At 34.8% G+C, this 14,112-nt stretch overlaps 1 protein-coding gene across 1 annotated transcript in view; it reads right to left on the reverse strand.

Annotated features, from left to right (window-relative positions):
* Window positions 1–14,112, reverse strand: part of LOC114065093 (inactive N-acetylated-alpha-linked acidic dipeptidase-like protein 2) — a gene marked incomplete at its 5' end in the record, with an annotated part of 150,627 nt that overhangs the window by 92,380 nt on the left and 44,135 nt on the right. The window contains 3 exons of the mRNA XM_027898698.1: window positions 4,588–4,707; window positions 6,233–6,438; window positions 10,108–10,200. Of these exons, the coding sequence (XP_027754499.1) occupies window positions 4,588–4,707; window positions 6,233–6,438; window positions 10,108–10,200 (419 nt within the window). The remainder of the gene's footprint in view (window positions 1–4,587; window positions 4,708–6,232; window positions 6,439–10,107; window positions 10,201–14,112) is intronic.

The raw sequence follows: 14,112 nt of genomic DNA on the forward strand, positions 1-14,112 counted from the left end.
CAAAGTAGACATTTAAAGTTTAAAACAAGAAAACCTTTCTGAAAATATACATCATTTATACCTCTAGCAGAAATTTGTGTTGTAAAGACAGGGAAGGACATGGAAGAAGAAATCTTGATTCATTAGAAACAAAGGACTTGTTGCAGATCCCCACTAAAATCACAGCCTGAAAACTGGTCCAGTTGCATTATTCCTCACTAACAGACTTTCTTCCCCACGTTTAACAGCAATAATATTTTCATTCCACATGTTCAGTTGCAATAGTATTTTCATAACATCAAAATTTCTGGGTAAGTTTAAATGATTACTCACTGAATCAGCATTTATCAGAATTATGTGATTTGAAAGAAGAGAGAAAAAACATGTAACTGCGGACAAAGCAACACTTCATGAAAAGAAAAAAATAGATAAGAACTGCAAAGAACCTGCTGCAAATCAAATCCACCATGACATGAATTTTTTCACACTGCAGAAGCAGCATCTTAATTAATTTAATAGAGCTGGCAATGAAGTATTGTCTACATTAACAGCATCCTTTAACACAGTTATGAATTCCTAAGACAGGAGTTCAAAGCATATACCTCTGATTCTCAAGAGGTTGTTTTTTTCCTTTGGTTTTCAACACAAATATAAAAAATGACACCAGCAATAAAATATAACACTAAAAGGGATAATAGGTAACGACTGAAAACTCATGGGAAAGATGTAATCTTCTGTTATAAGGCATACAACAAGCAATTCAAATAGTAAGGCTTTTTTTTTTTTTTTTTTTCTTTTTTACAACTACTGATATATGATACCAGGATATCCATTATTAATGCTGGCAGTATAAAAAAATAAATGAGAAACACATAGAAGCTGGAAGAAAAGAATCAATGCTGACATTAATATAAGGGGTTTTTTTTTTTGAAAAAAAAATCAAGAAATAATGATAGTAGCAAGCATCTATACAGGAGTTTATCTTTGGTTCTACTTCATAAAGAAGAAAGTTTTCTGTCAATAACATCACCTTTAAACATAAAGATGTTTTATGCCTTTTCCTCCCTTTAGTAGAAACAAATACTGACAAAGAGCATGGAACAATATTTGGCACAGTCACTTTTAATGATCAACTCATTCATCAATAGATTTAAATCACTCTTTTCCTTTAGTAGACAAGAGCACTAAGGTTTGTTGGGCACTGCAGCAATAACAGACGTGGAGTATGGTCACATAATCAGTGAAAAGACAACAGAAATTAATTCATGTCTCATAATAACTTTTTTACTTGAGAAATGTTAATTATAGGAAAAATCATTAATGGCCTTATTTACAGAGAGTGAATACCAGCATCAAACAAACCCAGTTTACCAATGACACTCTGTCAACAAATGGTGATTCACCAACTGAGCAAGTGAATTAACAATCCTTTTCCTTACAAATAACAGTAGACAAAAATATAACTTGGCAGTATTTCCCTCTTGTTAATGTGGACATTAATTAGAATAGTTATATTAAAAAGATTTGAATTAAATATGTCAAGGTCTCAGAACTGCTTGAATTCCTCTTTGCTTAATTAATCCAAATATTTAAATTAGCTTCTCCATGTAATTTGGTGTTTCAACCAGAATCCCACTGAATCCCACAGACAGGCATATAAAATTACTATTTGCAGATTGCTTATGTAGCTCCCTTTTGAAACCTGCAGCTAATATGAAGATGTACTCCCTCTATGCAAAACATCTTTAAGAAACATGGTCTCTGCTAATTAGCCAAGCACTTATCCTGTTCTCTAACCGGCCACCAGATCGCACACTGTAGACAACTTAGTAGGTTTGTGATTCTTCTTTTCAGTGCTAAGTTTAAAATATTCAGACAAACTACATTTCAGCTAAAACTTCTTCTCTCCCTTCCCCAGAAATTAAGGGGGAAAGATGTATTGGAAGGTTCTGTGATTAGCAACCGTCCAAAATTTTATTTTTACTTGAGTTCTCCTTCACAGGACAAACTACAGTTTTTTGTTGTTTTCCCTAGAATCCTATAACTTATCCTCTATAGGCTTTTGTAACAAGTATTAATTTTCCTTAGGAATGTATTCTCCCTCTGTTTTACTGAGATGGAGTGTCCATGATTTTAGCACAACAGTGAGCACTGTCCTTAGGGCAAATGGTGAAATTTTATTCTCCTTTTCCTCAAAACAGTGTTGTAACACTGTTTAGCAGTAGAAAAATATCCATGTAGATACATATCCATGCATCCACAAATTATGGAAAATTTCTATCTGACTAAACAAGAAAGGCTATTTTCTCTCTTAGTTTTAAAATTGATGGATATTATTAACTCTAAATTCTTGTTTCACCTTTTTTCCCCTGTTCTAACATAATTTCAGAGAACTATTCCTTCAAATTAAAATTATCCTTGTCTCCCACTGGAATTTTAAGCTCTTTTTTGCAACCTGCACCCGTTAACAAGAATCTCATGCGAACAGACTCACAATTTCTTCAAGATGAAATGAGCTCCAAACAGCCACATCTTACCTCATTTGCACTATCATAATTTTGAGGTAATCTGTAATTACATTGTCTTCTTGGCAAGTGCTGGAAGCAATATCAATATTCTTTATAAGCAGATCAGTCTTCCAGAAAAAAAAGTCTTCTAGACATGTGGCAAATTGTGAGCACCCGTGGGAACAAATGGAGATCTGTGCTGGGCTGTTCCATCACTGTCAATAGACTTGACATGATTTCAGAAATCCAGCCAGCATTGGGAGGCCATAATTCCTACAAATCTTTTTAATGTCACAAACCGTATGACAGATGCATTAATTACAAATAATAATAATATCCTACAGAAAGTAAACCCATACACATTGCCTCACATGCCTTTTATCCTTTACTTTTTTAATTGGGATTCAGCGTAAAAACATGCACAGTGGATGCATTCTCAGTATTAAAGAATCAGAAGTGAGATGGAAGGTGTTAACTGGAACCAAAAAGTATTAAGTTCTAGTCATGTTTTATTGACTGTCACCTAATTAAGAGGTGCAAGGCAGGACTGCTAAGGGATGCTGTGTCCATACTGCTGAACAAGATACAATGGCTATTACAAGAATTACGGAATATTAACAGCACACCAAAACGCACCACAGAAATACAGTGGAAGTAAAAAAAAAAGGGATTTCCTTTGCTTTCTCTCCAAAACAGAGGGCACGAAGGTAATGATCATATTAACATAGCATTTATTAGAATGAAAGAGTTGAATCTTAATAAAGGGATAAATAGATAATAAGGAGTTTGCTGCACAGTTTAGTTTTCAGATTACTGCCACGGGTTCTGTTGTGAAGTCAAAGAAATAAAATGAGAAAAAACTCAAACAGCTCAAGGACTTCGTGTAATAAATTTACCCCCTTAAATGGCAAACACTTGTTTTAATGGAGATAGGGCTGCAAACACCAACAGGTTAGCAAAAGGCTAGCAACCTTTCAGGATAGTGTTTTTTGAGAACACAATAGCTAAAACTGATAATAAAATTTGAATTGATACATCCATAACACCTGCAGACTGACATATACAGCATTATAAATTATTTTGCACAAATAGAAGTGTTTTTTTCCTCCTGAGATGATGTTGCATCACATTTTTCTCAATACTTACACAGAATAAACCAGATTCTTTCCATGAGGAATTTAACACCTGAATCACTGGACAGGAGAAGTGGTCAAAACATTGCTAAGAAGCAATTTACTGAAATAACTTTACTAAGTTAGTTGCCAAGCCAGACCACTCTTACACTGAGTTTAATTCAAGATGCTACTTTGAGGAGTGTTTAGTACCAAATGCTTCAGAGGCAAGTCAAAGAGACATCAGAACAACCTAATGAGTATTAGCTCGGCAAACATGGAAAAACATCTAAAACCCATAATTTATGAAAGTCAAATTGAGCTCCATTTTATGCATATCACTTTAACCTGGTTTGTCATTTAGTATGAGCCTTACAGTGTTTTTAATTTATGGAGAGAATTAATAAATTCAGCAACCTCAGAAACAGCGATAAGGCCATTAGTTCAAAGCCTACGTGCACTCAGACCAGTGTAACTGTGGAATATTCTGACTCCAGATTGACCACAAAGGCATCACTGAGCACTGAACCTGACATTCTTACTTTAGACAGCATTTATTATAGTAAAAGTCACACTCTCCCTGTGTGTCATGTTACATCTGCTAAATATACAGGTTTAAATGCAAATTGAGAAACAGTCTGGAAAGATCTGATTAGGAAGAGAAAAACGTGCTTTGTGTTAAAGAATAAAAAATACGTTACTTTAAAGCTGTCAAAAAGTAAAAAAAGCTGTAGGGCAAGCAAGTATGGTGAGACCTGATATAACAAGCAGGTGACACAAGTTATCCTTTCCAACCTCTTAATACGTTATTTTTTTAAATAAAATTTAACCTGCTGACTTAGTGAAAACAAGTTAAGGTGTATTTGTGAGGTTAAGATTCCTTAACAAAACATCCTCCACCTGTAGTCATGCAAAAGAAACTGTTATCAAGGGGGTCAACCATGTTACCTCCTAAACCACGTGTGAAACCAAATATTTTATTTCTATACCTCTGCTGCCAGTTGCTGAAGAGAAGGGGATGCAACAGGGTGTAAAGTTGAGTTGCCTCTGACCGGATTATGAAGGCTAACATAAGCCACAACGTTTCTTTGAAGAACTCTCTTGAGATCCTACAATACAAGCAGAGCAGTGGTTACTACTGTGCATCATTAGAATTGAGGCTTGTTTTGTTCTTTCAGTTCCTTCTAGGGAAAAACTGCACCCAATGTTTCTGTCCTCTGCAATTTCCTAAGTAATACTTAACTACTACTTCTTATAATATGCTGTTATGAACTTCAAAGGATATCTTAGTGCTATTTCTCTATACAGCAGAAGTTATAATTCCATTTCACACATGATCTCAACCAAATGCAAACAGGTCTGGGAGGAATTAAAAATGACTACACTTGTAAGGCCAAAAATGAAAACATTACACCCTGTGAAACAATGTGATGGCCTTTTAAAGTTATGCCTGACAGAAGACAAACTTCAAAAGCAATCATTATCAACAGTTAAATGGACTCAAATTTTTAAGAGACCACATTCATATTTGAATTGCATAACTTTCTCAGTGTTTTCATTTTATTATTTTTTTAGACTATAAAAATACCATGTACAAACTGTTTCAATTATTATCTCTTTTTTAAAAAGATCCCCTTTGCCTTCTCAGTAATGAGTTCCTCTTTGCATGAAGTGGCTCTTTATATCGAACAGAAGGGGTGTAACGCAATTACATCTGATGTAAAGCTGACTTGAAGTGGAACTAAACAAATTTTGCTTCCAGCCTGGATCTTTTCAATTTGATTTTTTCACCCCCTCTTGTTTTTGAAGAATAATGATGTCAGAAATATGAAATTTCAATGAGGGCTGGCTGCTTCTTACACACGATAAAAAGCAATTAACTCTTTATTTTATCTGCTGTTTTAATTCATAAAACCATAGAACCATTAATGTTGGAAAATCAGCCATGAAACTCTCTGCCAGCTATTCCTCTAATTTATGAACTCCACTGTAACTATATATGATCATCCATACCCTGTTGAGGTATTTTCTGTCAGTAAGCTGATTTCTATTCTGTTGGAAGTAAGAGCCCGAGGAATTGCCTGCATTTTTTTACCTAACTCCTTAGCACAAATATGTGAGAAGTGAATCAGCATGGAGTGCCATGGAGGCACTGCAATGTTTATGTCATTAATGTAAACCTGGTTCTCTCCTTTTCATTTAGTGTGCTCTTGATTCACTTCTCCCCACACTAAGTTTACAATTAAACATGAGTAAATGTTGAACTCCCAAGAAAGACAAAAAGCTCTCTAAGCTATTCCTTGGTCTATGTAATTTTTTGAGGTTTTTCTCCCTCTACCAGACCCTGGCAATGACCTTTTACAATGCTATGCTGAATTAGGGAGGGAAATCAGCTCTCAAAGGTGCTGTATGTGCAACCCTCACAGCTATGGAAACATCTTGCCATCTCATTATCCACAGGAACAGCCTCAAAAGGTGTTTTCACTGCATTTGCTATGTAGTACATGAATGAACACAGACAGACCTCACAGACCAGCTAATGAACCACGATTTCCATGCAGTAATTGCATATTGTTTTCATGCTTTCAACAAAAGTAATTGTGATTGCAATGGCACCCTCTAAAATTACTTTACCTCAGCCCACTCATATGAACCAACGTTCCCAAATGCTGTTCCTCCCCATGAGCAGAAAACAACAGTCCTGTCAGGTCTCCAGCCCCTCTTAGCCTTCAGTGTCAAGGCCTGGATCAGTGCTGTGATGACAGCAGTGCCACTGGCCCATCCTTGTCCACCATAAGGGTTCAAGCTGCTGTGATGGCTCCCGATGATGACGTATCTGTCTGGAATGGGAAAAAAAAAAAAAAAAAGGACAGACAAAATCTTTACTTCTTCTGGATCCCAGCATTAAAAGAATTCTAAACAGCCCCAAAAAAATGAACTGTTAGTGGTCTGTAATGTCATTAGTACAACACAAAGTTGTCAACAAAAATGTATATGATCATGTGCAAGACATTCATACAAAATATATACATAAAGCTGTGAGTATGACTTAAAAATGAGCTAGTAAATAAATATATGTATATCCTTTCCTAATTAAACCTCCGTGCACTTGCCTTCATTGTCTGTTTATTGCTCTCCTTATAAGTCTGATATTCACCATTTTTCACAGCAGGACTTTGTCACAGAGACAATCTAATGTTTCCATGCTCACATTAGAGTGTTATGAAAATACAAAAATAAGTAGGAAACTGTCTTCAGTACACATTAGCATCCAAAAAAGAAAACAAAAGGTGTGGTAGTACAAGAAGAAACATAAATAAAACACACAAAGTATTAGTACTCCCTCACCTGGAAGACTCTGTTCAGTGCTCACCACCCTGTCTCAAAAAAGACATGGCAGAAACAGCAGTTGAGCAGCTGGTAACCAGCACGGTTATAGATCAGGACTTAGACTTCCATGTAAGGAGACATTAAAATACCTGGACTGCAGGTTTAGAGAGGAGACATGACAGAGGAATAGAGATAATGAATGATACAGAAACGGCAAGTCAGACCTAGCAGCTTTGTTAATGCTGGGAGAAAGTATTTTATAGAATGAAAAGCAAGAACTTTCAACCTGAAATAAAGAACACACCTATGGTTACCCAGAGGAAAAAAACAAAATCCACACTTTTCTTTCAGAGAAATATCATTAAATCTTCATCTCCCAAGGCTTTATATATAATCCATATACCAGTCACAAAAGGAAAAAAACTCCTTATTTTACTCAAAAAACGATGATGTGGTATGAAATAGCATGAATGACTAGTGTGACTGAGCCCTGTCAAAGAAGTCAAAGTTGAGTTATGCTGAATGACTTATTAAACTACTAGACCTTCTGTGTGAGATGAATTCACAACCAAAGCCTCTTTTAAGACTGCTCACTGATTTAGTTCTGATATTTAGTAGTCTCTTTCTGGTCAAAATCTAGACTTTTAAAGGTTTCTTTCCATCTTTCAGGATACCAACAGAGAACAGAAGAATAGATATCAAGTGATGCCAGATCCACAACAGTCTCTGGGTGTTGTTTGGGTTCCAAAAAGTGCAAAAAGATTTGGTATCTTTTCTTTATCCATGGGGATTCACTTTGCACTTGCTGTCAGTATACCAGAACATTGCAACACATAGGTGGTAAAATGCCAACATTTTATATTTGCTTATAAAATTATATATCTACTCCTCAGTAATTTTTACAGTGACTGTTGCCTAGAAACAATTTTAACAGAACACCAACATACTTTGATTATAAGCCCATTCCCTACTAAACTGGACTTATATCAGCTCAACAAAATACACGGGCATGTTTTTTTTATATGGAAACAAAAATGCTTTACAAACAGGGGATTTGTTATGTACCTATAATACAACATTTTTAATCAATTGCTTTGGGAGTGTGTAGGTATGTAAATGAGAATTTCTTTCTAAAAATAGATATGCAAAGTGTAAATCTAAGTGTACATAATAATTTAATGTAACAAAATGCAATCTAAATCACATAATTTTGCTACTTGTGTGCTGCACCATGAATTGCTTAATTATAGGTTGCACTAACAATGAAAAACCATAGGATCTTCAACTCACTTAATGAAAGGAATTTGGAACACAAATTAACGGCCTTATGGGCTTCTAGGTCATTACAAGAAGTGCCACTAACACAGAGGGATCAGACAGGATCAACACTTACTTCATATTATGTAAAGGGGGAAGTGAAGAGACATTATTAAAATAAAATATTTTGATGGAGCAGAAGCTACAAGCAGCAGCTTACTGTAGAGATGCCAGCTGAGTGAGCAGGGGCAAAACATAACAGCTGGTGTCTCCTTTGGAATTCTTTATCTCTGCACATCTTTCCCTCCTGAATAGAGGCAATACCCTGAAGCAAACAAATACAGGAAAAGCAGAGGAGAAAGGATGGTCATGCTTGCAAAGGCAGCAGCTGCCCTTTCTCAGAATCACATGGTAAGAAAAAAGAGAAAGAAGTAGAGATACAGAAAAAAATACCCATTAGATACTTTTGGAGGTGAAAGGAAGGGTAGTGTTCAGGGTAGTGATGGGCTGGACAAGTCCCTTTATGCTGTCTTCTCTTGTTATACATCCCCTTTTCAACCATGTCCAACATAGCTATAAAATCTGTTACATTTTTCAGGTTTTAAACTGCTATCACCTACAGGACAAGCTGTTGCCCTCTGGGTAGTGCTATTGACTTCACTTGATTATATATCCTTACATTCTTAAAGTTCAGCATATATTGAACAAAACGTTAAAAAATAGCTTTTTAATAAGACTGCAATAAAAAGATGAAAGATTCAGGTAGAGAGAAGATAAAGGATTTATTAAACATAAACTGATGCATGCTTTTTATTAGTTGGCTTGCTTCTCTTTCCCAATTCAGTAGAAAAAAATGTCTAAACAATACAGTTTCTACCCTTCAAAGTCCATGACAGCTATTTGCAAAACATTAGCAACAGTAGACTGGTAGCTTCAAACTAATGAAGGAAATTAAATCCTTTGTTGAAATTAAATTCACTGTGCTAATTGTTTTCTATGTTGTTTCAAAAAAAAAAATATTCTGGTGAGAAGTATTCACTGGTGAATTCACAGTATTCTGGTGAGAAGCATTCAGCACACACAAAACTGAGTTATTTCACTAAAAGGAGTAACCATTTTCTCCTCCCCCTTCTCTATTACTTAAAATGTGAAATGACTGGCCCACCTCCTAAAGGGACTGTAAATAAATTTGCATCCTTTCCTCTGAACCTGATGAAAGAGTATTACAGCAAGTGTGATGATGTTCTGATGACGATCATCCGTACACCAGGAACTGGACCAACTCCGCAATGCTTTGCAGTGTGTAAGTAACCAGCACTTAAGTAACAGCGTTCATTCGTGTTGCAGAAACCCTTCACTCCTTAGGTAAATTCACTTACAGATAGAATAATCTCATTCTTATGATATCTTCATAAAATCTTCATTCTTACAATATCCTGATTATCACATTATCCATGTACAGCATTAAAGGAGGGAGGGGGTCTGTGCTTTATGTCCCAGTTGCATTTAGAATCTTATTTTTTAATTATTAGACATAGAGAACAGTAATTATTATTCATAGAATTGTAAGAAACTAGCTTAAGGCATAACTGTAACACAATGTAAGGCTGTAGCAAGTGTTAAAACCATATTAAAATTAAAACCATAACATAGTTACTTGGTATAAACTACTAACACTCTATAGTCCATGTGTAATGCCTGATGCTCATGTAAAAATATGTTTATTGTAATTACAATCCCCTTGAGCTCTTTCTCTCTTTAACCCTTATGTTCTGTTTTGTCATAAATCAAATCACAAAATAACTACAATAAAGGATCTCTTCTTCCACTGTATTATCTGGCAAAATAGAATCCTGATCCCACCTGAGGCTCCCAGTCATCATGAAATAAATAATTTATACAAATGATAAAGGAATACTTACCAGGAAATACAGCTCCTTTTAAATATCCAATAACATTAGAAATCGTCTTGTAAGTTGTGACTGACTGAATATTCAGACTGATTATTTTTTTGCCTGTTAAAAGATTTAAATAAAAAAGAAAAAGAGTTTAACTTGTTTATCTAGCCAAGAAATCTACAGAACACAGACATAAATTCTGCACACATTAAAAAAGGTTAAAAAAATTTTTAAAAATTAAAAAAAATTATAACAAAGGGGAACCAGAGATAAAAAAATGTAGTTTTACATTATTTTATTTTTTTAGACCTATTTTAGCAGTGTGCTTCAAAGCTGAAATCTCAAAAGAGATCTCTACTCCTTGAGTTAAAAGATCATTGAATTTGCTCAATAAATGCTGCCAGAATACAGCAGAAAAAAAAAAAATCAAAACCAAAACCAACAAACAAAAAAACAGCAAACCAAAACCAAACCAAACCAAACAAAATTGAAAACTTAAACAAGTGGGATTTACCTATTTCTGTAATGCGAAATTTGTGTTAATCTTTATAGGTTTTTCTCACCTGATCCTTCACCCAGCTCAATCTATCAATAACATTCACAAAATTGTACTTGGTTTCTATTACACTTTCTTCTGGAGAAACACTCCTATGTTAAATCAGATGGGAACAGTCAGACCTCTCCATTACTACTCACTTTGCCAGCACAGCCTTTGGTGATACACTTCTGAACTCCTGCCAGCAGAAGTCAGTTTTTTTGGCTTAGCCGGTATCAGCTGAGGAAACGTGTAAAAATGTGAGGAAATAGTGTAAATACAAAGGCAGGAAAATTTTAAAACCTGATAAAACGTAAGGGACTTGCCAGTACTGCTCAGCCAGTTGAGACTGTGACACAGAATAAAGCCAGGAAAAAGTAAATGTCTGAGTTAAAATAGCTTTAAAAAAAAATTAAGAGTCCTCTGCCCTGCAGTGGGACAGAGTAACCACACATACTCCCGCAGTTTGTGACAATAGAAACCAAACAACTAAGTCAGGGGAGCTGCTGGCACCTTCCAAATGTTTCGTTTGCATTATAATAGACTGTATTCACACTCATCTCACCTGAAAGGTCATAACTTCTATCTGAGAAAAATGAAAATGTCTTAAGCTGCTCTAACTTCAAAGGTAGCAATTGTGTGACAGTAACCACTGTGTCACCCCAGACCTTCAGGGAGGGTCTCTTCCATCCAAGTGCCCACCACCCCCCTGTGTTTAAAGACATCTTCCTTCCATGTCCGTACCCCAACTGTCACACACCTAAATTAATATATTCCACTGGTCATTTTGCTCTCTATCTCCCAGGCTATTATTCTCCCACAGATCTATTCCTGACAATTTATTCCCAGGCTTTGCTTCCTGAGATATGGAAAGCATACAAGTGGGGAGTTTACTGCAACATGTAAAATAATCATCATTATGATACTGTTCTTCAATGTTCATTTGCTGATACTTCATGTTTACTTGAAAATTCTCTTAAAATAAAATCTAATATATTTTAATTCATAAGTATTCGTTTACCATTGGAAAAAGCAAACCAACTGCAAAGATCTTTGCTGTAAAAAAATGTACCAGCAATATTTATTTTGTTTTTCACTCAGGCAAGACCTCCTCTGTTATCAAAAGATGTCTTCTGTTTTTGCTTCAATACAACAGGAAAGGAAATGCAAGTCAAGCAAGTAATCAAAAATAAACCACAGCACATGATTTTGCAATAATCAATCACAGCAAGTTAATTTTGATTTGTCATGTAATTAACTTTGCCCTTCTGACGTAAATTACTGTAAGGTTTATTAACACCATGTGATGATGAATCATTTTTGTTCTATAAACCCACAGATAATATTTTAGAATTTTTAAAAAGCACTTAATAAAAAAAAAAAAAAAATCCAAAGGGTTCCCAAAGGGTCTTTCAGAAAAATGTGAGAAGAGCCCAGATCATCCATGTTGATTAAGCAGTTTAAATTTAATCTAAACTATGCAACTTACATCTTGCTGTTGATTCTCACCTACAACCATTCTAGAGCCAATTTACTCTTGAAAAATGGTCTTAAATTGAAAACTGATTTCCTTTCCTTTTCTTAAAACACTTTAGATACTTGTTTCTTTAGGTCTCACTTTAGAAAAAAAAAAAAAGATTAATTCTTTCAAGACAACCAACCTCACTATTTTTCCTTAATTGACATCAGCTATCCAGTCTTCAACCAACAATGAAGAAATAGAAAATTAACTTCTGGCAATACACCATATTCTAGAATCAGATATTTGAGTTAATAGTCATGTAACACAGTAGTCAGCTTAAAGTGACTTCGGCTTAAGGGCTTAGTACAACACATGAAAAGGCTGAAAGTACTCTTTAAAGTACACAGCAGAAGTGAAATTTAATCCCTTTAAACAGTTCTGACAACAAACCTCTCTTCCTTATGCTATAATTTAAGGAGCTTGACAACTTTCTCTTTTTTTTTCCTCTGTATTCTTTGGAAAACTAAGAGGAGACTTTAGCTTAACATGAGTCAGGATGCACTTTGATTTTATGTAAGCCAAAAGCTACTTCTGAAATAGAAGAAGAGAAATGTATTTATTTTTACTTTTAATTTCTTTCTTTTGTGATTTTGTAACTGTAAAATTTCTCATACCAAATGACTACCTTCTCCTCTCCCATTTTCACAGTTATTTTTAGAAAAGCATGGCTATTTCCTATTCATTTGACTGACAATTTTAGTAATCCAGGTGAGCAAAAAAATTCTACTTGCAGTAGTCATGTTAAAACACACCCTGAGATATGTTTTTGTTTCTTTTTTTGTTGTTGTTTTTCACCTCATCCCAAGCTCATACAAACAAAGAGGAGTATAATTATGAGCCTCATTTTCAAACACGTTGGTTAAATTCTTCAATCCTGATCATGCTTAACACCTATAATCAGACAGTTTTCTGAGCATTGCTTTGAGTACTGGATTTTTAAAAGTATCAACTAAACTAACTCAAGCATTTTGAAAGCTCCTGGACCATAAAACCAGAAGTTATTTCAGAAGACTGCAGAAGGTGCACTGAATGTAATGCAGTTTTCAATATACTTCCTGTTGAAATCAACATAAACCACACCTGAATAAACAGACATCAGTCTGAAACCACAATTAAACTAAAGACTTCCAACTTCATCAAACATCCACGGCCATGTAACTTAGGGGGCACCAAATAAGCTGAAATAGTCAGGATAAAACTAAATTTGACAGATTTCTTGTTCCAGTCATTCAAAAACCTTACACCAGGCTTTAATAACTTGACATCTAACTTTTTGCCCACACATTACCAAGCTTTTCAGACACTCCTGAAGCCCAAGGATTCCATTAATAATGAAAGCAACAGCTTCCATTAAGTTATTTGTCCCAAGAGCAGAGGTTTTTAAATTAATATCAAACACCACAGAACATGATGGTAGAATAAGAACTACACTCAGTGTAGAAACACTGTAAGCTATTTACAACCATTATGTAACCAATATTCAAATATATCATAAATTTCCTATATTCTAGTGGTGATACTGTAAAAAATAACATGGCCTGATATGTAGTTTTTGGAAAATCCTGTTAATCACACAGGTATGACAAGTAAATATTAAAACATATATAACAGCAGATTTTACTATAGTTTGAAACAAATGCTTCATTTTCAGTAGACATTTTCTAGAATAATTGAGTAAAAATTCCAAACTACTACTACCATCTTAGACTGCCTAGTTAATGGGTTTTTAAAATCTCACTGAACTGTGAAAAACTCATTTAGTTAGTTCTCAGTGTTTCATCATGTCAATTTGAGTGCAAAACCTTATCTACTACATATTTTATGTCAGTTTTGTCAGATTTCAATTAAGTTCAAACACAGAACTCTAAATGAAATGTAATCATCACAAACATTTATGTAACATCAGAACTTACATATAAAAATGCTAAATGCAATGTAACGACATACTTAGAAAAGTGAATAAACACAAAAT

This window comes from Empidonax traillii, unplaced genomic scaffold (genome assembly GCF_003031625.1).
Source record: "Empidonax traillii isolate 1590-97213 ecotype Southwest subspecies unplaced genomic scaffold, ASM303162v1 scaffold617:size382775, whole genome shotgun sequence".
In the NCBI taxonomy this organism is placed as follows: domain Eukaryota; kingdom Metazoa; phylum Chordata; class Aves; order Passeriformes; family Tyrannidae; genus Empidonax; species Empidonax traillii.